Source organism: Onychostoma macrolepis, chromosome 24 (assembly GCF_012432095.1).
Source record: "Onychostoma macrolepis isolate SWU-2019 chromosome 24, ASM1243209v1, whole genome shotgun sequence".
In the NCBI taxonomy this organism is placed as follows: Eukaryota; Metazoa; Chordata; class Actinopteri; order Cypriniformes; family Cyprinidae; genus Onychostoma; species Onychostoma macrolepis.
The window spans coordinates 12707184-12732534 of NC_081178.1; the positions used below are offsets into that span (position 1 = coordinate 12707184).

Sequence of the window (25351 nt, forward strand, 5' to 3'; positions counted from 1 at the left end):
TGTCCATTTCTGACGGCCTGATGTAGTGCGTGAGAATGCTCTTCTGCCCGAACACATCTTCATTCTGCTCTCTGTACTCACTATAGCATGTTAACATGTTGTGTGCAGCTGATCAGTTATTAAGTTGTCAGCTTCGTTCTGGAAGATCTACAAGCTTGTCAGTTAAATTATGCAAGAGGTTGTAATTTTCCAGACTCAAAGTTTGTTGGTCTAAGCCAGTCAATTTAAAAAAAAAAAGTGGATTTAATGCATCACATACATTTTCTTTTTCTATAGACACTGCAGATGGGGTTTCTCAGGAGCTGGTATCAGCTGGCTTGGTAGATGGGAGAGATTTAGTTATAGGTAAGTTGTTGTTTTTTTTTTTAAGGCATTTATAATGTTACAAAAGCTTTTTTTATTTTTTATTTCTGTTCATCGAAGAATACTGACCCTAAAATAAATGTATCACAGTTTACACCAAAATATTAAGCAGCACAACCATTTTCAATATAGATAATGATAAAATGTTTCTTAAACACCAAATCAGCATATTAGATTTCTGAAGGATCATGTGACACTGAAGACTGGAGTAATGGCTACTGAAAAATTTGCTTTGCATCGCAAAAATAAATTACATTTTAAGAAGGATTCAAATAGAAAACAGTTATTTTACATTGTGATAATATTACAGATTTTACTGCATATGTACAGAATTACAGTAATTATATATAATAGGATATGTTAGCCTATAAGGATTTAATTGATGTGCAATATGCAAAGATAATAAATTGCAATATTAAGATGAAATAATTCTTAATTATAATATATCATGTTCCTAAACCTCTGTTTTGTGTCATTTCAGTGGCTGCTAATTTGCAGAAGATAGTCGAAGAGCCTCATTCCAATAAAAATGTCACATTTAAACTGGTGAGCGACTTCTGTTTTGGTTAAAGCCACTATGTGTTAGTCCTCACTGGTGTTTTGCAGTAACACATCATGTGTGGTGTTTTCCAGGCCTCTGGCGTTGAGGGCTCTGAGATTCCTGACGATGTCAAGCTCTTGGGATTTGCTCAGCTCAGCATTAGCTAAACTTTGGCTCTGTGCGGGACCATGAATTGCCTACAAATGTGAAAACAAACCAACACTACCAACAGAATGACACATTGATGTATTTTTTTCCTCTTTCAATTGCCCTAAAGAAACCACTGTTGCCAAAGAGAAAGATACCATAGCGCCAGCCCATAGGATTTCAAACGGCCCAACGGAAGAGTTGCACAAACATGAGAATGATTAGAATTTGTAGGAATCGATTAAAATAAAGTGTACGATTCGTTCGTATGAGGATGCAATTATCATAACCAGATATATAACCTTAATATTCTTTTAATATTTCTCTTTCTTTTCTTCTTCTTTTTTTTTTTTTTCTAAGTTTGTCCTCATTTTGAGCAGTCTGAACTGACACCTTAAAAAATGAACAATGCAAAATGCCTCCAATATAACTACTGAGCGCATAAAAGAGGAGTGAAACTCAAAGAAACAGAGTTTATAGAGGAAGTAAATGGGTTTTGCTATAGTTGTAGCTTTATTTTTAACCTATATTTTTCCTATGCTTTTGAAGAGAAGCAACTAAGCATGTTTTATCACACAGCTTGCATTATTTACTTAGTTATTTACTTTAGTTTAAACCAGCTTGATGAACATTTACAGAATCTGGTTTAGAAACTTCTACTTCTGGTTGTTGCACTCTTTTACTTTCTCTGCTGTTATACTCAGAGCTTGATTTCTTCATTGTACACTGACTAGTATCAATACAAACAGAAAAATGTTCAAATATTTCAGATTCTAATGAGATGAAATGATTTATTCAGTGTCATTGAGCCCTAATGAACACTCCTGAAGGCTGGTTTGACTGCTTTTTCACCCTTTTTTTGCTGTCTCAACTTGGCACATTTGCAAATGTTACTATCCCATGCTGCTCTAAAAGTTATTGCCTTAATATTTCTACACATTTTTGCATCACACATATCTCTCCTTTTTTTTTTTTTTTTTTAGATTTTGCATTCATTTGTGAATTTTGGTTTTATTTTATTTTTTATTTTTTGACATTATTTGTGACTTTTCATTTTTATAAGTCTCTCTGTAAGTGAAAAGGTAGAAGTACCCGAGGTACCTGATGAAACTTTGGTGTTTGGCTTTTTCCTGCTCTGGAATTGAACTCTTAAGTATTCATGTGTATTTCTGTTGTGGATGAACTCAATTGAGCATGTAAATAATGTAATTTGACATTGGTTTGATTTTATATGGGATGTTTCACTCATGGCCTTTGTGTTCTTCATAAATAAGGTGATGGGAGGTGGTGTCAGCTACAAAAGACACATTGTGAGTGTTGGTTTGTCTTTTTGTCTGAGGGTGCCTATAATCACAGTGGGGTCTTATGTAGCATAAATCGGCCTGGTGTTTTCAGCAGGTCTGTTCTGAACTGCTGAAGTTCTCCTTGAACTTATGAGAGGTTGTTTGCTTCTCCCAAGAAATCTTATTTAAACATATCATCACTACCTTTGTGCAAAAAAAAAAAAAAAAAATCCTGGGATAATCTTAAGCAACTTAATTATTTTAAAGCAGTGTTTCACCTGATTTATTATTATATTATTCCCCTTTGCCCTTTTTGACATTTTAATATTTATATATACGTTCAACTAATTAAATAATTTAAAACCTTTTTCAAACTTTATTTTCCAGTTTTACTGGGAAGATTCAAAAGATATTAGGAGGGAAGTAAAAGATTTGATGCACAAGTATTTTCTTTTCACCTCTTTGCAATCACAACAAAGCTGTCCACTAAAATAGGAAAAAAAACTAATAAAATTTCTTGCATTGAAAAGGTGAGTTTTGATTTGAATAAGGCATTTATTCTGTGTAGATCAAAGGTCAGCATGATTATATATAATTAAATAATACCTAGTCTTAATAATAATGCATTTTATAAGTCCTTCCTTAATGTGGAGCAGTGTTGTACAAGGACAGACGGCTTCACAGTCAGTTTACTGTAAGCAATAAATAAAAATTAAAAGCAAAAACATTAAGTATCAATATATTTTTCTTTATATTTTCACTTAATTTTCTTTAGCTTGTGCTGAATTTTAAGGTATGTTTTTAAATGCTTTAAAATTTAAAAGGTACCTAAAATGCCTTATTGGTTACAGTATATATTACTGTATTTGAATATTATGCTCCCGTAGAGCTGTATATTATGCTCATTTTGATGTACTGCATAGAAAACCAACTTAAAGGGATGGTTCACCCAAAAATGAAAATTTTGTCGTCATTTACTCACCCTCATGTCGTTCCAAACCCGTGTGAGTTTCTTTCTTATGCTGAACATAGAAGATATTTTGAAGAATGCTGGTAGTCAAACAATTGTTAGTCCCCATTGACTTCTGTAGTATTTATTTCCCTACTATGGAGGTCAATGGGGGCCAATAACTGTTTGGTTCTTCAAAATTCTTAATATCTTCTTTTGTGTTCAACATAAGAAAGAAACTCACACGGGTTTAGAACTACATGATGAGGGTGAGTAAATGACGGCAAAATTTATTTTTTTGGGGTCAACTATTCCTTTAAGAATAACCAAACATTATAAATTAACTGATAAGTAACTAGTAAAATGTAGACAATGGCTCTAAAAGGCACGTTTTCGTCAGGTTAAATGGAGTAGCCCTAAGAAAAATAGGCTACTATGGAAGTTCATGGCTACCCAGCATTCTTCAAAAAGTCTTTGTCATAAAAAATGTGAAATTCATAAAGGTTTGGAACAACATGAGGGTGCGTAAATAATGTGTGAACTATCCGTTTAAATTCATATTTGTTAAAAAAAAAAAGTTTTGCCTTTATTTAGCCTGCCCTCTTCTTGTCACAATCATCTTACTTTTACCCTTGATGGTGTGACCACTTTGTTACACATACTACAGCGTTGTCTAAATAATTGCTCGAGCCCACAAACACATTCACAACAGTTTACATATTACCACAATATTAAGACCGCCTTAACTGGCTAAAAGGCCCTAACTGTATTAGCCTCATGCTCCAAAGTCCCTCACACAAACACACACACACACAACACACTGCCGGAATTCCTCTCAGTACATTTCAACCACTAGAATCAGATTAGGCTATTAACCTACTATTAAATTGGTTTGCATATAGGATCATATTTTATTGCTATTATTTCAAAATCTTCTGGCTGTCCTTATCGCTGTGAAAAAAAACAGTGCTTTATCTTTGTTGTATAGCAGATAAGAGCGTTGTAGATATGCTGAACTTGTGACACGTTTAAAAATTAATTTCGCTCCGCAAAGGTGAACCGCGGCGCAGGTGTTTTAAGCTCGAGCCGCCGCTGATGGTCGTCCAGTGATCATCATGATAGACTTCGCGCAGATCCTGTCGTCTGTCGGCGAGTTTGGGGCGTTTCAGAAGCGCTTGTTGGTGGCGGTATGTCTCCCCAACATCTTCACAGCTTTCCACATGTTCGGTCAGGTATTCACTGCCATCACCTTCCCTCACAACTGCAACAGCCGCTGGATCTTAGAGCGGGCTCCCAACCTGACAGAGGAGAAGCAGCTGAACCTCACCATCCCTCTGGACACTGAAGGACAGTATGAGAGCTGTAAGATGTTCACACCTGTTGATCTTGAGCTTGATGTTATTGAAGCTTATGGAATAAACACAACGACATCATGCACTGATGGATGGGTTTATAAGGCACCAGAAGGCAGCAGCACTCTTATAACTGAGGTAAACTATTAATCAACCTTTTAAAATAAAACAGCCTATCACTAGGCTATATGGTAATAGGCCTAAGTGTTTTAGTTTTGTTTTTTGTTTTAAACTTTATAAAGTCTTTTCATATAAATCATGTAGCCTAAATAATTCGTTACTTTTTTTAACGTAATGTTTTTATGATATTATAGCTACGTGATATAAAATGTGTCGATTTTATATTATTAAAAGTAAAACAATGTTTGACTTTCAAAAAATGACTTTCTAAGGAGTCAACATTTAAAATAGCTAATTTATTTCAGTAATTTCTGGTCACACTCGGTTTAAGTTTGTCGAGTGCAAAGCGTCTTTTGGCGCCTCTATAGTGCAGTTTGCTGAATGTCAGCTACATTAAAAAGACTCAAAATATGTGTTCTGTTCAAACCTGTAAAAACTTGTTGAATAATGACAGTGCTTATGTTTTATTTATATAATAGACAGCGATCAAGTGTTGACATGGTTACCTCATCAGGAGAAGTGTATTTTGCGATTTATAATTTAAATTAATCTAACTTTTGTGATTAAACAAACGTTTGAAAGCGATTTTGCAATACCAACTAAAATACAAACTAAAACCTAATTTTTTCCTGGACAATAATGATTGAAATTTGCAAAAGTTTAAGGTCAATGACTTTATTGACTTTAAAAACAACTGTAACATCTCATATCATTTTAATTTACATCATTTGTTTGTTGTCTTTTATCATGTTTTCTTTGCCTATCTTATCATAGTTTGACCTGGTGTGTGAAAATAAGATATATAATGAGGCATCTCAGTCCGTCTACATGGCTGGTCTTCTTATTGGAGCCCTATTGTTTGGGCCAATGGCAGACAGGTACGTTTAGAGTACAATCCCTGATCAACATAAGAATTATATTTTACGTACAGTTCCAAAAACAAAGCATTCCGATTATTCAGTTTGTTTTAAAACCCATCAAGGGCTAATTTGTATGTCAGTGGTTTAATAACTGTGCTGATTAACATGTTTTCTTGCCACAGGTATGGCCGGCGGTTTGTCACGCTGCTTTCCTTGTTCCTGCAGTTTGTGTTTGGGGTGGCAGTAGCATTTTCTCCCAACATCTTTGTCTACATAGCTCTCCGCTTTGCGGTCGGCACCACAATATCAGGGATTTCTATCAACACATTTGTTTTGGGTAACATGTGACTCCTCCTAATGCCAGTAGGCTACATTAAAAATCAGAAATTTTGATTGCATGCAGAAAGAGAATTTATGCTTTAAACAAATTCCTTGTAACAATAGAAATCACTATGAAAATGCATATAGCTCCTGTTTGGGATCTCAGCAGATGAATTTCATGGGATCTAAAATGTCTGTTAGGTACTGAGTGGTGTGGTTCAGCCAAACGGGCCCTTTTTACCATATTGTCACACTGCTTTTATGCCATTGGTCTGATGTTGCTGTCTGGTGTGGCCTTTGGGATCCGAAACTGGAGGATTTTACAGCTGGTTCTGTCAGCACCAGTTGGGTTTTTCTGCATCTATTACTGGTGAGAGTTATTCAGTGATTCCCAAATCTTTGGTTTGCATGTTCACAGGTTTTCTGATGTTGGTTAATGGTCACATGACATACATATATAAATGTATCATTTTATTTTATTGCTTTTATTTCATTTCATTTTATTTTTGTTTTCTTTTCTAATAATTGTCTATGTATTTGGCAGGATTCTCCCTGAATCTGCCCGATGGCTTCTGACTCAGGGCAAGCAAGACAGGGCCAAGAAAGAGATATTGAAAGCTGCCCAAATCAATGGCAGAAAAGTGCCCGAAAATCTGCTCGACAAGGTGACCTTTTTCTCTTTGCCAAGCTTTATTTTTTCTAAGAGAAGAATTAAAGGAATAGCTTACCCAAAAATGAAAATTTGCTGAAAACGTAACCTCAGGCTCTCCATATTTGGAGACATTTCGCATTACATCACTCACCAACGGATCCTCTGCAGCAAATGGGTGCCGTCAGAATCTCATATTTTAGCTGAAAGCAACAATTTGAAGTTATAAACTTCTTAGTGATGGATTTATTCTTATAAACAAGCAGCTTTTTATCTTCTCAAGACATTCATTGATGCACTGGAGTCATGTGGATTACTTGTAGATTATTATGATGAATTTTATCAGCTGTTTTGACTCTCATTCTGACGGCACCCAGTCACTGCAGAGGATCCATTGGTGAACAAGTGATGTAATGCTAAATTTCTCCAAATGTGATACATTTTTTTGTGTGCAAATTTTCCTTTTTGGGTGAAAAACTATAAAAGATCAAATTCACTCCTTCCTTCTAAAACATATCCTTGAATCAAAAGTTTTTTTTTTTTTAAATGATCAATTAACATGAAAGGATGCCTTATCAGATGGAAGCAGAGAACACAGCTAAAACAGGCTCCATGCTAGACCTGTTTCGAGTGGCTTACCTAAGAAAAAGAGCTCTCATCATGTGCTATATGTGGTGAGTTATCCTAGCATTTCCCAAATCTATAAGACGCCATACCTTTGATGCAATAAAGCATTATCACTGATTTTGGAACCAAATCAAGCTGTGAAATCCTTTCTAATCTGATTAAAAAAGCAGCTGAGCATTTTATCATATGTTTATTTATGTCACCGTAGGTTTGTGACAAGCCTGGTTTACTATGGTGTCAGCTTGAACGTGGGGAACTTCGGCCTGGACATTTACCTGACTCAACTCATCTTTGGCATTGCAGAGTTTCCCGCCCGGCTGTCCTGCTTTCCTCTCATTCAGCGCTTCGGAAGGAGGATTTGCCAGAGCGCAGTGCTGCTCCTTGGAGGAACCGCTTGCTTGGTTATTCCTGCTATCCCAGCAGGTGAGGAGTCTTATTTTAAAATTACAGAAGAAGAAAGGTTTTTGTCCCATTTAGCAAAAAAGTTGCCCACAAAATAATCAACAAAGAAAATGTTTATTTATTAATTTTTTGCTACATCCAATCATTCTACATACAGTGGCCACAAAAAGTATTTGGACACTCAGCAAACATTGACCATATGGTAAAACGCATGTACTTTTTAATCAAAACATTTTACAAAAATAAGCTTGTTATACATTGTAAAACAATCGATATACTATTTAAATTAAGACAAACTTTCAGATGTTAATGGAATAGCAAAACCAAGCTAATCTCTTGAGAGTTCCTTGTTATTGCGCTAGTTTTGTATGACCGTATGAATTAATATGATCTGTATGAATTGCATGCTTTGTAGGGAAAATGTCAAATAAAAATTTGCAACCAAATCGTGCAGTGCTTAGGAACTGGTCTTGGAAAAACATTCAAATGACAAAGTCTGCTTAAATGTTTGTTAATGTGACATAGGAAATCAGTGGGACGTTTATACTCTTGATTTGTACTAGTTGTACTAATTTGAACAATTTGACTGGTACAAAAACGTATGATTTGTAGGCAAAATGTCACCATAAAGTCCACCCCTAACCTAACCCTCAGAACATTGTGAACAGATCGTACAAAAATGTATGAATGAGTGTACGAAATCAAAAGAATCTGCAAAAAATTCACCAAGTCAGTTTATGTTTTTGTAATTAAACTGTGTTAACTCCATCTGTCTTCCCCCCCCCCAGGGTATCCTGTGATTGTGACTGTGATCGCAGTGGTTGGAAAGTTCTCCTTGCTGCCTCTTTCACCATTGTGTATGTGTACACTGCTGAGCTCTACCCAACGGTTGTGAGGTGCTGTATATACCTATGTACTGCATGAACACTCACTGTCTTCAACTATGGATTCTAAATAAGCTCTTGTTCTTTTAACTCAATCATATAGGCAAAACGGTGTGGGACTGAACTCCATGTGTGCACGTGTAGCTGGTATTCTGGCTCCTCTGATTGGCTTGTTGGAAGTGTATCATCCTGCTATTCCAATGGTCATATACGGCACTCTTCCTTTTGTGGGAGGAGCGCTGACTTTCCTACTCCCAGAGACTCTTAACACTGACCTACAGGACCACGCTGACGTCCCCGTGGGTGACAGCATGTGCGTTTATACCTCTTTATATTAGTGACACTATGCATGAAACAACTCTTGCAATGATAAATAGAAAAAAGGGTTAACTTTTTGATGCACAGAATTTATTACAGAATTAAATCTTACTTTTCTTCATTTTCCATTTACAGGGGAGCAGAGAAAGCCAGTATTGAAAACGGACTGAATCAGGAGCAGGAAATGGCTCGCAGGAGCACAAAATTATGAGATTTATACTGCTATTTAAAAATAAAGTTGAACTTTATGCCATTTTTTAATAGATTTTTATTAACATGTGTGAATGAGGAAAATAAGACAAACAGAGGTGCGACTGTTTACTTTTCAATTTGCAAGTGTTTGCAATGTTTTGATTAAAATGAATTTGTACTTTTTTATCATTTCAATTTGAAAAATAGTAAAAATCAGTGATTTATTTATGATTGAAAACGTGCAGTAGTGTTTTTCTTCAGTGCTTTTCAGATGCTACAGAAAACCTGGATCAACTAGAAAGCCTTTAATAAAGCCAGTTTATTCAGTAATTACAACAAACAGCATCTCAGAACTATGTACAAATCTTCATATTTGATTTTTTTCCCTGACATCCATGCTATTTTCAGCACATTTTAAAAAATCATTAAGATCATCAACATCAACCAGTTTTGTAAAATATTTTGTACTACAGCTGTAAAACACATTTTCATCAAGGTCTTAAACATAACAAGATAAACATTTTAGATTATATGGAGTGATATTGATTTATAAATCCTCATATTTGATTTAAACGTATTAAACCACAATCGCAAAAAGACCAGAAAATCATATCTGCTTACATCAGACCATCTGTTAGTCAAGGTTACGGCCCATATATTTGTTCAGTAGCTCTAAACAATGTTTGCGTCATTCCTCTGTAGCCAACGGTCTTTATGCTGTTGACGGCCAAAGCCCTCGTCATAGTTGCCCTTCCTTTTGAAAAGCTGCTGATAGTGGAAAACACAGTAGAATTCCCCGTAGAGAGGCGCGTAGCCTTGCAGGCTAAAACCAAGCAAAACATCTTTTTAGTATGTTTATTGCTTATAATCTGTAGGCTATAAAAACACATTAATATGGAGCATATTTGTAGATTAACAGTTTTAAGCAACAGCTGCAATGTCAGCAAAGTTGGTTAACGGCATAAGAGGCAAAGTCTGAAAACTGGTGCAGAACTGCAGCTTCAGCACTTCCTATTTAACGATTTGCTGTTATTTAGTTGCATTATGGTGCCAAAGTGTTTTTACTGATTTAGAATCATAAATGTAATGGGTTTAAAATATTTAAATTTCAGTGATGTTCATTATCGGCTTTTATCATTATCAGAAACATTCTTACCTTAGTTTCTTTTTGCAGTGCTTGCAGCAGAAACAGTTTTTGTGAAAAATGAGTTTATCAGCTGCCATTCTTTCCATTGGGTAAACTGGTTTTAGACAGGCTGAGCATGTTTCCTGAGCTGCTGGCTGAAACTACAGTCACATAAAAGGGTTAACAAACCTCCATACCATAAGACTTGGGGTCAGAAGTTAGCTTTTAAGTCACTTAAAAGGGTTTTTTTTTATGCAGCGTTGACTTTTGAGAAACACTGGTGTAAATCATTGTAATTCACACTGTATCATTGTATCAATGTCTATATCCCAACATGGTGCGGTACTCCTCTCAGCTCAAAAAATTTCTAAATGATTCAATTCTGAAAACATTTTATACTGAATACATTTTACATTAACAAACATAATTACTTAATGGAATGTACATTTAATGTACATTTAAATAGTTAAATAAAAATGTTGATTATTAAAAAAACTAAAAAATATGAAAACGTACAAATGCAGGCATGCAAATGAATACAAATTTGCAACAAAACAAAAAAAGTTATGAATGAACTCTGTTACTTTCAGTTTTTCTGTGATAACAAAAGAGAAAACCTCACACTCAACAGATCAACACTCTAAAAAAAATGGTGCTATATAGCACTAAAAGTGGTTCTTGGCTCGTAATCATAGGGGAACCACTTTTGGTGCTATATAGCACAATATCTTTAAAGGTGTACAGCTATACAGCACCTTTGTCAAATGGTGCTATGTAGAACCATAAGAGGTGCCATATTGCATTGAATTTCTTCAACAAGAATGGTGCTAAACAGCACCAACAGTGGTTCTTTGGCTCGCAAAGAACCTTTAAAAGGGCTTAACAGGTTCTTTGTACAGAAGTGGTGCTATATAGCACCTTAATCACCCCAAAAAAACGCTGAAGAACCATACAGGAGCTTAACAGGTTCTGTATATGGTAGCGGTGCTATATAGCCCCTCAGTCATGCCAAAGAATCGGTGAAGAACCACTGAAGCACCAAGATTTGGTGCTATACATCACCAAAAGTGGTTCCCCTATGATTACGAGACAAAGAACCACTTTTAGTGCTATATAGCACCGGTTTTTTTTAGAGTGACAAGTAAAGTAATCCCAGAAGGTGCTCTTTGGTTGGGTTTGAAATAACTATTACAAGAAAAGAAATCCAAGGCACTTCTTCTGGTTCAAAAAAGTTAAAAAGCATTTATTCACATTATGGCCATCTCAATAGAAACATTAAAAATGACTAAAACTTTGCATACTGAAGCAATTCGGCCTTCAGCCTTCCTCAGAGTGTGTCAGGTATCAAATGAATGACAGGTGTAGGTATAATTGATCTGTGACATTGGAAGAACCCTTTTTAGGGCTTATTGGACCAGAAGAAGTGCCTTGGATTTCTTTTCTTGTAATAAGAGAAAACCTGTTTACTGAAATTTATAATGTGACATGACACGTTTCTATAATTTTTATTGAAATTCAAATTATATTGTAGGAAATCATATAGTTTTAAAAAATATGAATTCACAAAAAACTAACAAACGGAAATAGGAATAGTGAAGTATCATTCAAACGATAACCAAGCAAAGAAAAGTTCAAAAATGCATTGGCTGTTACATTATTAGATATTGCAACCAAAACCAACATAAATTCGAAAAAATTTACAGTGGAGGACGGCCTTCTCTAATAAAAGGTGTGTTGATTCTTGGGTACGTGACAATTTCTGTCGTGGCTGGACTGCTCACAATGAGCTTTTTAGAAGTTGTCCTGGTTTCAGGTTGGGTTGTCACGACCGTGGAGGTTTTCGAGGAGTAGAACTTGTTACCAAAGCAGTCCATCCTCTCATAGTTCTCGCTGACGGTTTTTGTTCCGATGACTCTCTCTTCTTCAGGTCTGGTTTGCACTTCCAGCACACTGACCTGCCGCCGTGGATTCGCAGGGCTCGAGGGTGCTCCTTTTGTGACAGAACATTGCCTGCGGTCTGAAGGCACACCACAGCAGCACTGCAGCTTGGTCTCTTCTTTTGGTTCTTCCTTCAGGGGACTGATCTGAGGTGATGGCAACTCTGTAGACTTCCTCGCTGCAGACTGAATGGAAATAAATGAAGGAGACGCCGGTGAAACTGATCTCGGTTTGGTAGTGGGAATAAAAAGCTCTGGCCTTTTGTGTGTTGCTGACTGTCCAGAAACTCTCTTTCCAATCTGGTTTTGAGCGTTTGGTGATTTGCTTGACCCAATGCTGATTTTCCTGATATTACCTGAAGGAGGTGAACCTTGTACGGCCACCATTGACTCCCTGAAGAGACCAGAGAGTCCTACAATGTCAGAGTCAGATTTTAGAGTCGATACTGAGTAAAGAGCCTTTTTAATGGCCTCCTCTATATCCATGAGTCTTGCAAGTGTCTGGTCTTTTAAACGAATGATCTCCGCACCAGCTTTCTCTAAGTCCTCAAAAGCCACCTCCATTGATGACATCTTCTCAGGTTCACTTGGTGCTCCAGTATGTTCTGGTGTGACTATTTTTGGCTTGATTTTCTTCTCCCGAGGCATGACCCAATCAGGTACGCTCTCAAAAATGTTTTTAAGCGAGCTCACATCCACTTTGTTGGTGTCTTCTTCGATTTCCTCCACTTTGGAGAGTATGTTTTTCAGTTCCTCTTGCTTTTTCAGCTTGTCAAAGATCTCCATGACAGCTGGCACGTTTCCTTTCATGATTTCATCCATGTGCACTGAGAGCCTCTGCCTTCGCTCATCCTCAGTCTCTCCTCTAATTTTCTTTTCCCGTCTCACCACTCCACTAACTTGTTGATCTTCACTTTTATCATTTCTTTTTTCACGGTTGTTGGTATCTGTCTTACAAGTCTCGCCTGAGGAGTCATTGTTGCGAGGAGGAGTCATTCCCTGTGCTGTTTCAGTTTCCAAAGTGGTAGAGTTGCTAATGGTGTTATCTGAGTTCTTCACATTTTCTTTTGCCATTTTGATTCTTTTAGGTTTTACAGGAGGCACTGAACCACTCGGCTTTACCCCAAAGTTTTGAAGAGTAGCATGAAATCCTGTGGAAGATTCATTGACAATGCTTTCTGGGGAACACTTTGGAGTTTCTTCAACAACCTCTACACCATTTAGCTTTTTAGGACTTTCGGTGTTGCACACTGATGTATCACTAGGCTCGTGTTCATTAGCATCAGTATGCTGTACTCTTTTGCAGAGTGCATTTTCATGAGACGGGCATTGTTTGGAAGTTGAAGATTCATTAGTCTGCTCAGTTTGTGGTTTTGAAGAAGTAGGAGGGACTTGGCGTTTGTTAAGGCGTTCTGAACCAGTTTCGGAACCAAGAGGGTTTGGCTTCATTTTTAAATGATCTGGTTTAGGTGGGATAGCCGGTTTGGGTCCAACAGGAGTTTTACGATTTTTAGCAGGTATTTCTACAGAGACCGGCATGGGAGAACATGCCGCTTGTTTGTTTTCAAATGGCCTTTCACAAGGGGTTGTGTCAGATCCCTCAGGTGATTTTAAAGCTTCCTTTTCAGGAGAAGGTGCAGGAGAAGATGTTGCTGACTTATTTTCTTTAGTCCTATCACTTGGCTGGGTTATCTGGTTCATCATCACTTCATCTGTCTTTTTGTGTCCTGCAAATCCTTTACCAGAATTCCTATAAATCATGGCAGCTCTAAAATCACCTTTTGTGACATTAAAGTTTGACTTTCCCAAGGAATCAAGAGCTGCCTGTATGCTACCTCTCATAACATCCTCCTTACTTTCTTCCAGTTCAGTTTTGGACAACTGTGAGAGCTCGTCATTCTCACTTACATTATCATTGTTTTTCACAGGTGTAAACTCAAGGGTCATTGAACCAGAGTCACAGATTTGTTGGGTTTGGTTTGTTTGGGAAGCATGTTTTGCTTGTACAATCTGCTGAAGAGCTTTTGCCTCTATTGTCGCCTGATGAAGATTCATAATGGCTGTTTGTAAATTCACCAACTCATCGTCTTCAACAACGTCAACTAGTTCTGCTTGAAGAACGACTCCATCATCCATGATATCTTGATTTTGGAGACTTCTTTCTTTTTTAAGATTGTCACCTGTGTCAGGACGATGTTCAGATTGATTTGTTGCTTCTGCATTATCATTTTCATTATTTGCCAAACTTTCTTTAGGTAACACTTTTGACTTTTTTTCATCTGACTGCATGCTTGTGTCATCTATATTGGTAGTAAAAAGGGCTTTGATATTGTTAACTTTCCCTGGTATAATCTCACTTGTTTTCTCCGATTCCCCAGTAGATGTACCTATATCTACATCTGATGATGTTTCCTGCAGGCATTTTAGATGATCAAGGTCTCCTTTCTCAATGCAGCTCTGGAATAGCGGCACATTACTAGTTTTGTTTGTATCTACTACTGAAGAACTTTCTGATGGACTAATATCAGTCTTCAGATCACAATTTTCAGACTCTGGAACGTTCCTTAGACTTGAGGGAATGGATCTAAAATCAGTTTTACCAAATTCCATTACCCCTGTACTGTCTTCACTGTGGATAAATAGAGCATAAACGGTTATCTCTCTTGTTCCTTTGGCTCCATCTTGTATTAAGACTCCTTTCCTCAGGGACTTCTCTTGACTGAGTAGATCTTCTGTAATCTGCACCACATTGGCAGTTCTGCACTCTTTATCTTGAGTGAATGAAAGTTGGTGAATGGGAATCTCCACATTGCCCTGACTGTCCTCTTTTAGGAAGGTCACAATTGGGTTCAAGTTTGTTCCTGATAGCATCTGAAGCATGATGTTCTTTATGCTTCCAGTCACTATCTCTTCATCCTGAATTTCTGGTCTTGTATCTTCTTGTATGAAGTTATATCTTGCTTTTTTGACATGGCCATTTTCATTAGCTTCAAGAATGGTTCCATCAGAATGCACAATACTGAAGTTGCATAAAGAAACTAGAGTTTCTTGTGTGTTCTCCAGGATGGTTTCTGATTCTTCCTTGGTTTGCTGATTGATCTTATCAAGTGGAGTTGATTCAAACATCTGAGCTCTGTTTCTTACATTTGCCTTCAGCAGTTCTTGTTCTTGGCTGAAGTTGTCATTTGTTGGTGAGATGTTCTCCTTGTCATGTGATACTGTTTCAAAGACCTGTTTGGATTTAGATATACTTACAAACACCTCATCTGTGTCAATGAGATCATTGGTTAGACTGTTATGGTGAAGATCTGATGTTTCTTTTTCATCAGTCTCAAAATTACTCTTTGGTTTTTGATATGATCGACTTTCTTCCTCACAAACAATGTTTTTCCTTGGACAGGGGTTTTGACTAGCCATCGACTGATTTTCAAACATTCTGCGTGTGGCTTTCACATCCAGCTTGATGCTCTGCTCGGATGTCCCTTCCTCTGATTTGCTGAGTTGAGGTTTGTTGTCTTCGTTAGACGTTGGTTGTTCAAACATGCAGGCTGTTCTCTTGATGTCGCCCTCTTGAAACTCCTTTTTCTGTAGGTTTTTATTATGGATATCCACTGAATTGATTTCATGGTTCTCAAACAGCCAGCACCTGGACTGGAACTCACTCTGGTATCCAGTGCCTGTGTCTGGGTCCATGTTAAGAATATCAGCCAACTCCTCCTCTACCAAACTGTCTACGTTTTTCAGCTCAGGGTAAGTGTGCTTTAGCAGTCGTCTAAGCTCGCATTTCTGTCGGCGTTGGTGCAGAATGGACATTGCTTCTCTTGTAGGGGGTGGTGATGTAAAGGGTCGTTCATGTTCATCAGGGCTGTTTTCCAGATTGTGTATTGGTGGATTTGATTCAGGTGCATATGCAATGCTGTTTTGTGCACCTTCAGCCATCTAAAAAACAAAGAACGACCTCATTATATGTACTGTAGCTAATATATTAGCCTATTATTTCAAATGGTTATGATTAACTTTTAGCAAACATAAATGGTTAAAGAAGTGAAACATACCTGTTGAACTGTAAGGAAGCCAAACCGCATGCCAAAGAAAACCAGCGTTTTGTGCCAAAAATTTCTAATACTTAATCATTTCAGCAATCTGAATACAGGCAGTTGAGAATGTTATAACTTATGTTAGTAATGTTATTATGAGCGCAAAGACCAGTGAAAACACCCACAATTATTATATGTTCTGTCCTGCAAATGAGTAGTTAATCAAACAGTAAATTCAATTTCCTATGTTATTATTTTATTTCACACCTGAGAGCTAAGGGTTCACAACCAGAATTTGTTATTTATTTGAGTATGCAATTACAGAAAGACAAGCTGCTAATGTTTTAGAGCACTTAAACAATCACACAAAAAAAGGCCTGGTTATTTTAAGAATAAGGTGCATAATATGATATAATTATAATAAAAACAATATTTACACACACACTACTACAATTTATTCCAGAGTTCACAGTAGGGGTGATGTTTGCTAGTGCATAATTTGTACTCTAAATCAAATTAAAAAGCCAAAATAAGTTTTACCACTGAATTATAGTATATACTGTATTTGAAACTAAATTTCCTTACCTTGATTGTGTTTGGCCTTTTTCCTGTTGGAGAAGTAAGATTCTGGTCCTAGAACAAACAAAATCAAGTAAATTACAAGTGTATTTGATCTTATATGATCAAAAAATAACCAGGAACTGATTTTATTAACTTAAATTCATGTAAAATATATCATTTATGTATACCCATGCTCCTTGAACCAAAAATCTTTTTCAGCAGCTGTTACATGCATTTTATTTAGCAGCCTTTTCTTCCTGTAGCCTGCTTTATTCTGTCTCATCCCCCTGGCCCCAAAGGTCACCACATGTATCATGAAGAATAAAAGTAGCTACAAGTACTAACTGGTTTCAAGAGGTTTCCCGCAGGTTCTGCAGCTGCCACTTTTGACAGATATAGTGCAGACAAAGTTTTGACGGAAATAGAGGGTTTCTCCAATCCGTTGAGAGCCGAGTTGTCTCTGAAGTCTGCGACTGACCTTCTTTTATCCTCTGTAATACAGCAGAAAGATCAGAATTATGATTATGGTTATTGTGACTCAAACTTTGACTCCTAATTTCCTGAATAAAGGAATGAAGTCAAGGTCAACATCTGTGCTTTTACAACCGAGACCCACAGACGCACACATCAGGGGGCACCAAAGACTTTCTGAACTGTCAGATAGGAGTTTCATTTAAAAAGAACAGTTTTTCTTTCAGTGGGAGGTGAGCAGTCATGTGATATTGTCAGTGATATTGTTTGTTAGTTTTGCAAGAGACTTTATCTGTGACCCAGCAAGCTTTCAGCAGGGCTTTTAGATTTAACTGTAAATTATGATGGTGCAAAATCTATCTGTGTCAAATCAAGCCATCTCCATTCATAATCTTGCATACTATCCTCATATTAAAGCCTTCCAAAATGATTATAATTTTACAATCAGCTTCAAGTAATATATGTGCTTCATAATTGTACTTAGTACCCCTTACTTTCAGCAGACACAAGGACCCCCAAACATAAAAAAGCTGTGTTTTCTCAAGAACAATTTATAATGATTTTAATTTTTAGTACACTAACGAACATTATTACCATTTTTATTGCATAACATATCATTTATGGATCACATTTGGATAATAGAAAATAAAAATGGAATATTTGCAAATAAAATCCTATATGTACACAGATCCCCAAAGGACCTTCACGGACCTCTGCTTTTTGAAAACTGTGATTGATTGATTGATTGATTTATTGATTTTTACACCAAGCATGCTTCCATTAAGGCGTTTTGTATGTTAAATCCATTTTGTAAGTGTTTATCTTTTTGAAATGGTGATGGTTATGATGGTTATTGCTCTGTCAGCTCTCATTATAGTAATGTGGACAGCTGCTATGAATGCAAGTCATCAGTGTAGTGTGCAAAGTGTGCTCAGAAACTAGACTGGAAAACATCTGACTCTCCGTGACACAGATACCAATGGGATTTCCAATCGTGAATCAAGAACCAGCACACAGCTTGGTTGAATGAGCAGAACGGTACAGACTAATAATCAGTTTCAAGGGCAAAATATTGCCTTGCCTCAAGCCTGTGAAATAAAATTATGATCAACTGTGGCTGAATTTAATATCTGAATAGTATGTATGAACTGAAACTGAAATCTGATAGACTTAAGTCTATTTTTTTATTGTAGTAAAACATTTACTTAGGAAGTACATCTGCATTAAATCACACTTGCTAACCATCTGACCTAGCTATCACAATGATTATAGGATTATTTTTCTCTATTCCATAATCATTGGTTAAATTACCATGTTTAGTTGTCCAGTTTACCACAGAAGCATTCTCCAAAAGCTATTCATTAACAACACATGGGCGATTTTCTCTAAAACAGTCTAAAAATAAAATGTGATGAGGAAAAGTGAAGCAAAGTGTCAAAACAGACATCCTCTTTAACTAATTTCAGCATGTTAGTGAGTTGAAAATTAACATTTTATTATTTATTTGCTGGTTACCTATGTTCCAACCACAGTAAGGTTAAGCTTGTTTTCCAGCCTGTTTTTAACACACAAATTAATAATCAAATTCTGGAAATCCCATGTCCCTGGTCACACAACAGTGGTTGTCTATAATAGATATGTTGTGGGAAATCCTCTTTAGCACACGCACTATTTGAAGCGATATAACGGTTTAAATAGGTGTAAACATAAACTCACCATTCAGCGCTCTTTCTCTCTGCTCATAAGCTTAACTCAAATCCCTCTGAATTACTATATTACTTAGTTCAATAATGATCCTTTGACTGGTCTAGCAGCCATGTGTGTCCTCCGAGTGTGTCAGCAAGCCTGTGGCCGTTTCTGTGCTGGTAACAGCTGACCCTGTCCGGCTCCCATGGAAGGATAAGTGCCAGCCAGCTATTTTAGGAGCTATTCTGCTATTCTGCTAATGCTACACCAGGCTGAGTCAATCACTTGTTGAGATACATACCTACTTTTGCAGTCTGCCCCAACCCAGCACTTAGAAATGACTAAAATAAGCATGTTATTTTCATCTCACATCATTGGGAACAGTTGTTGTTGCTCCTGCTGTGATGTCATCTGGCGTTTCCTCGATTACAATTTGGATACCTCTCACATGTGGCCCAAGTTATATCATGAGCAACGTATTAGAAAAGAAAGTGTATTTTCTATATTGCACTGGAAGTTTGATTTGACTGTGTTTGCAATATTATGTGCTTTGTGTCTTGCATGATCTTGTATATAGTGTGCCCTTGACATTTAGGTCACATGATAGTCTGTCAACATATGAAATTTAACCTTGAACTAAAATCCTTACTGGTGGTATTTGCAGAGTACGCATTGCAGTAAGCATTGCTATTACTATTGCATATCATTTTGAACAAACCCTAAACTGGGTACTTGAAATGTCCTGTATTGTTTGGGGTATGGACATGATACCTCAAATCTTGTGGCTAGATGTTTTGATTAGACTTTTTAGCACTGGCGAACAATAAATAATGCAAAAAGAACACCCAAGAAATCACTTAGAAATGCTCTTGAAACCCTCGTAAGGCAAAAAAAATATCAAAATGTCTCCAAATATATGAAAAAACAACAACAACAAAAAAAATATTAAAATATAATATATAGCATTACATTTTATGTATATAAATATATCTGAAAATACATTTAAATCAATAATAAATACTTTTTAAATTTAGGGTAAATTTATTTACAGCATAAATAAATAAATAAATATATATTTTTTTACAAATATATCTTACAAATAATATATATATATATATATATATATATATATATATATTTTTTTTTTCAAATATATATCATGTTTTTTTCTCCATATGGGCTACCCTGAGTGCCCTGGAAACCATCCAAAAGTGATAAGTTGACTTAATTTAAAAAAATTGAGGGAACCCGTTGCCTTAAAATTAAAAAATATATATACACTTTTTACAGTGTAGCAATTACCCAGAACACCCTAGCACCATGGCACTAAGTTTTGCATGTACCAGCATATCCTTATAAAATGTAAAAATGAAGTTATGTATTTACTCACCCTCTGGAGAGGATATTTTTTCACTACAAATGCCAGAAATTGTCTTTCTTCTATCAGATCGGTTTATTATCTGCTTTGTTCTTGCATTCTGAAAGAGTAATTATTTTATCAGTAAATACAAATAACTCTTGCTCAAATCTCTGTAAGGTCCAACTGTTTACCTCTGTAATCACTTGAACCTCTTCAGTCACTTTCTCTTGTTCATAATGGCTGTTATTAACCTCTGCCTTTACTTGTGACTTTGTGTCCTCCGCATCCTTATTATTGGGAAGAGTAGTGTAATTGGCTTTCTCAGCACTCGCTGATTGAAGTGCTGTCTTGCTCTTCTTGGACTCAGGCTGATTGGTGATCTTTGACTCAAAGAGCGCCCTGAGTGCTGTGGTGCCTGTAGGTCTGTGCCGAGGAAGACTCTCCATAGACTTACTGCGGGAGAGAGGAGAGACCCTGGACCTCTCTTTGACCTCAGTCTTCCTCACTATTGTCTTGCTCTCATTCTCACTGACAGGAATTGGTGTGACCTGCATGTTCAGCTGGAGGAGATAAATTAGAAAACACATTCACAGTTTTTATGCAAGTAAAAATGGATGCTTCCTTAAATCATAGGTAAACAATGGTATCAAATATGTTAGTAAGCGATAATGAACACACAGCTGGTTGTTATCACAAAATATTCTTATTACACAATGTTATAATCTTGCTCCATGGCTACTTGCCCACATAAGTAAATAATTAGACCAAAAAATTATGATTTGAGTTTAAATATTTTATTAGCTCATTAAACGCAAGCAGCTTTGAGCCAATTGACAAACAAACAAAACAAATAAAAAAAGACGGACATTAAAGGGATCATGTACAGTCATGCTATTTATTACACAGCTTTTTTGTTTACCACATAATTAATGATGGGTCAAATAATGATTTGAGGAGAAAAAGTTTTATAATCTTATCTGTTAATCATTTTATAATCCATGGCAGTGTATAAAACATTAGTTGTAGCAACACTTAAACAATATTACCGTAGGCCAGCTCTATTAATACTGTTATTCGGTGTCATTTTACAGTAAATACTGTCACTAAACCAGGCCCAAAATGGCACTAGCTGCGTTTAAATGAAACTACTCATCCACGGTATGAAAAGAGAGAAATAAAAGAAGTGCCAGTCTCAGATACCTGGATGTGGTTATTAAACAGCATTGCTATTAACAGCAGTCATTATTGGGGAATAACTGACCTCAGAATGTCAGGACTGGACAGTCAGAATCAAGCATTTCAGAAAGCCGTGTAATGTTAATAATATTTAATAATCTAATAGACATGAGTCTTAGTGTTTTTACCTCATGCTTGACATCTCCTGAATCAACTTCTTTGGTTTTTCTTCCAGGAGAGTTTTGGTACCTGGTGTTGGTGAAGACATGATGTTCAGAAGGTCTCATAAAGTCAAGCATTTAATTTAATTGACCCTTTGCAGCAAGGACCGACAGGCGATTTGACCAATCATAACGCAGACTCAGCCATTTTTGTCAGACCAACAAACCAGACAGGAGAACAGATTTATAGATTAACGTCGGTGCAGTGGAAAAATGGTGTGCATTGACGTCTTTCCGCGATTGAACAAGATACCTTCTGATGCTCATTCGTGTTTATTTCATGCTATAAAGCCAAAGGCCCAGACGGTGTCTCTCCAGCCTGCCTCAAAGCCTGTGCTGTCCAGCTATCATCCATCTTCACATTGATCTTCAACAGATCACTAGAGCTGTGTGAAGTCCCCTCCTGCTTCAAATGTTCCACTATCATCCCTGTACCCAAGAAACCAAAAATCACAGGACTTAATGACTACAGACCTGTTGCTTTAACATCTGTGGTCATGAAGTCATTTGAGAGACTGGTGTTGGCCCACCTGAAGGACATTACTGGACCCTTGCTGGACCCCATACAGTTTGCTTACTGAGCAAACAGATCTGTGGATGATGCAGTTAATATGGGACTGCACTACATCCTGCAACATCTGGACAAACCAGGGACTTATGCAAGGATCTTGTTTGTGGACTTCAGCCCCGCTTTAAACACCATCATCCCGGACACCCTTCAGAACAAACTGACACAGCTCTCTGTACCCACCTCCATCTGTCAGTGGATTACCAGCTTCCTGACAGACAGGCAGCAGCTAGTGAGGCTGGGAAAACTCACATCCAACACCCGCACTCTCCCCACTACTCTTCTCCCTCTACACAAATGACTGCACCTCTAAAGACCCCTCTGTCAAACTCCTGAAGTTTGCAGATGACACTACAGTCATTGGCCTCATCCAGGACGGCGACGAGTCTGCTTACAGACAAGAAGTTGAGCAGCTGGCTGTCTGGTGCAGTCACAACAACCTGGAGCTGAACACGCTCAAAACTGTGGAGATGATCGTGGACTGCAGGAGAAACCCCCCTGCTCTCCCCCCACTCACCATCATGAACAGCACTGTGGCTGCAGTGGAGTCATTCAGGTTCCTGCATGGGCACAACCATCTCTCAGGACCTGAAGTGGGACACTCACATTGACTCCATCGTGAAAAAGGCCCAGCAGAGGTTGTACTTCCTTCGTCAGCTGAAAAAGTTCAACCTGTCACAGAAGCTGCTGAAACAGTTTTATTCAGCTGTTATTGAGTCGGTTCTGTGCTCCTCTATAACTGTCTGGTTTGGGTCAGCCAGCAAATCAGATTTAAGAAGACTTCAACGGACTGTTAGGACAGCAGAAAAGATCATTGGTGTGCACCTGCCCAGCCTTCAGGACTTGTACAACTCCAGAGTGAAGAAACGGGCAGGTAACATCATCAAAGACCCCTCTCACCCCGGACACAACCTGTTTGCACTTCTCCCTTCAGCCAGACGCTACAGATCTCTGTGCACTAGAACATCTAGGCATAAAAACAGTTTTTTCCCCCAGGCCATCTCCAGCTTAAATAGCTAACACATGGATCATTACCTGTGTTCTGTAATTCATTCTGTAATTCATTCTCCATCTTTAATTATTGCCTCTTTCTCAAGTATTATGTAAATACATATACATATCTGTTTATTTATACAGCTGTATATAGAGTAAAAAATGCACAAATCTGTACATAAATCTACTGTTCCAGATTCATACTTATTATTATTATTATTATTATTATCTATTGTTAAGTCTTACTATTTAAATGTTTTTTCTGTTCTCATGTCAGATGTGTATGTATGTATGTATGTATGTATGTACCAGGAGCACCTAAAGAAACCACAACAAATTCCTCGTGTGTTTGCGCACACCTGGCGAATAAAGCTAATTCTGATTCTGATTCTGATTCTATAACTAGAAAAGAGGAAAAAGAGAAAGGAGTTGATCGATTCACATGCCGCTTAGAGTTACTACTGCGATCCTTCACGACACATTAAAGAGCTACAAAGCGGTATTTATTGTTTGAATTTCTTAAAAATGACAAAATTTAAACGCTGAAACTTTGTTTCATAAAGTAACCTGCTCTGTCTTGACTTGTCTATCGGCACGTTGTCAGTGTCTTCTTTGCTCCGCAATGCATTTTTCGCCGCGTGAGAACATGATGCGTGGCATCACTGCTTGTCGGACATAGCAACAGTAACGAAGGGCGGCAGGTCTTTGCGAAGGGTCAGTTGATTTCAGTAAATAGAATTGTTAGTTTCACTTTCTGTTTAAAGGCAAATGAACAGGAGATCTCTAGCTGAATATCTAAGCTGCTTGTTTTCATACAGAGGGAGTGAATGGTAACCAAATTTCAAGCAAGAGTTTCAGTGAATAACTTAAAATTTAATCTGTTCCTCAAAGTTATAGTATGGCTTTCGATAATATGTAGTGAATAAATCTTATGGACAACTTTTATTGTACTTAAAATACTGCATTTTTTCCCCCCTTGTTGGAACTTGGTGCCAATCCACTGTTATGATATAAGAACAGCTCAGACATTCTTGCTAAACATCACATTTTGTATTACAGGTCATCGTAAGGATGAGTAAATGATGGCATAGCATTTATTTATTGGTGAAATATGCTTTGAAGGAAAGAAGAACATCTCCCTCACTGTGCCACAAGCTGAGAGACAGACTTCCTCCTGTCTTTAAGTCCAGCTTCAGCCCAGGACAGAACATGATTGGTGGAAACACTTCTGAGAGACTGGGCCCTCCGCAAGCTGCTCTTCACTTCCATTTCCTCACCTAATACTCTGTCCTTCATCACAGCCCAACCTACACAGGGTGAACACAAATCACATGGTGCTTGACAGAGAACACATTTGTGGCATTCAGTCACATGGTGTGCTCTTACATTTTTAAAGCGGTAATGAGAAAAGCATTTAAATGTGGATTTTTATTTTTTACGGTTTTCATATTTAACTTTAAAATGAGCATGCACAGTAAGAAGAATGCATATTTTGTTTATAAATTATACAGAAAATAACATATTTGATTAATTGACCCATGGTACATAACTCATATTAATCATTACCAGTGTTGATAATATGTCAGTTATCATTTGCTAATTGATAATTAACCATCTCTCGTCTACCGAACACTAGTAAGCCATTGTTACGCACTTTAAAAAACAAAATATATTTTAAATAGACCTAATCATGATTCCATTTTAAAGCTCCTGTTACAAATTAAATTTAATCAGATACAAGTTTTTGATATACTGACATGGAATGGTTAAAAAAAGTGAATATTTTACCTCTGAAAAGTGTGTTGCTCACTCCATTCACGGATGCCTAGAGATAGTTCTCTGCGCATCACGCGGGGAGCTCGCTGTGTAGAAACTGTGGGCAAAGTCCAGGTGGTTTATTACACCTGATGCTGGGAAAACTGTCTCATGTGAAGGTTCGTACACTGTAAAAGGGCTGGATAGAAACATTCTGATTGCAGTCAATAAATCACATGGCTGCTACTATTGAAAGTTATAAGTTACATGTCGTCTCTGCCCATATGTTGTGCAATATGCAATATGCAAAACGAAAGTTGGGTTTATCAGGCCTGGCTGTCTGTCACAAGGAGATTCTCTCACATTCAGGGCAAAGCAAAACATTACACTCTCAGAAAGAAATAGAACAATCCAATATTTTTTCCAATATCAAATTCAATATATATATATAT

General features: G+C 37.1%; 3 protein-coding genes across 6 annotated transcripts in view; 2 read left to right on the forward strand and 1 right to left on the reverse strand.

Annotated features, from left to right (window-relative positions):
• Positions 1-2357, forward strand: part of oxsr1b (oxidative stress responsive kinase 1b) — a 47180-nt gene extending 44823 nt beyond the window's left edge. For both annotated transcript variants that reach the window (XM_058765073.1, XM_058765074.1), the window contains 3 exons: positions 277-345; positions 845-909; positions 997-2357. In XM_058765073.1, the coding sequence (XP_058621056.1) occupies positions 277-345; positions 845-909; positions 997-1071 (209 nt within the window). In that variant the 3' untranslated portion in view covers positions 1072-2357. The remainder of the gene's footprint in view (positions 1-276; positions 346-844; positions 910-996) is intronic.
• A 1528-nt stretch (positions 2358-3885) lies between these two features.
• Positions 3886-9246, forward strand: slc22a13b (solute carrier family 22 member 13b). The gene is given in 11 exon segments (XM_058765921.1): positions 3886-4773; positions 5530-5633; positions 5798-5952; positions 6138-6306; positions 6481-6601; positions 7165-7259; positions 7421-7635; positions 8403-8444; positions 8447-8510; positions 8602-8811; positions 8952-9246. Coding segments are annotated over 11 exon segments (1626 nt in total). The 5' UTR covers positions 3886-4398; the 3' UTR covers positions 9028-9246.
• Positions 9247-9312: 66 nt separating this feature from the next.
• LOC131533570 (xin actin-binding repeat-containing protein 1) lies at positions 9313-25033 on the reverse strand. Of its 3 annotated transcripts, XM_058765920.1 has the most exons (9): positions 24933-25033; positions 24289-24451; positions 21551-21611; positions 20378-20746; positions 20217-20304; positions 17015-17160; positions 16694-16741; positions 10165-10295; positions 9313-9831 (listed from the first exon to the last, which is right to left on the reverse strand). In XM_058765920.1, the coding sequence occupies exons 2-9, from the start codon at positions 24438-24440 to the stop codon at positions 9681-9683; spliced, it is 1146 nt and encodes a 381-aa protein (XP_058621903.1). In that variant the 5' UTR covers positions 24441-24451; positions 24933-25033; the 3' UTR covers positions 9313-9680. The 3 variants fall into 3 exon arrangements, with proteins under 3 accessions (XP_058621903.1, XP_058621901.1, XP_058621902.1); XM_058765918.1 differs by lacking the exons at positions 9313-9831; positions 10165-10295 and adding an exon at positions 11624-16010; XM_058765919.1 differs by lacking the exons at positions 9313-9831; positions 10165-10295; positions 20217-20304; ... (2 more) ...; positions 24289-24451; positions 24933-25033 and adding exons at positions 11624-16010; positions 18857-19061.
• Positions 25034-25351: the final 318 nt, after the last annotated feature.

What these genes read in the sequence shown, in the direction of transcription:
- LOC131533570 (XM_058765918.1), bottom strand. Translation starts at nt 24,440, where the DNA reads ATGAAGGACAGAGTATTAGGTGAGGAAATGGAAGTGAAGAGCAGCTTG. An exon ending in CAGGAGATGTCAAGCATGAG is followed by an intron (nt 20,747 to 21,550) that starts GTAAAAACACTA and finishes TATCTCCTCCAG; the next exon opens with CTGAACATGCAGGTCACACC. An exon ending in AAAAATATCCTCTCCAGAGG is followed by an intron (nt 17,161 to 20,216) that starts GTGAGTAAATAC and finishes GCTGTATTACAG; the next exon opens with AGGATAAAAGAAGGTCAGTC.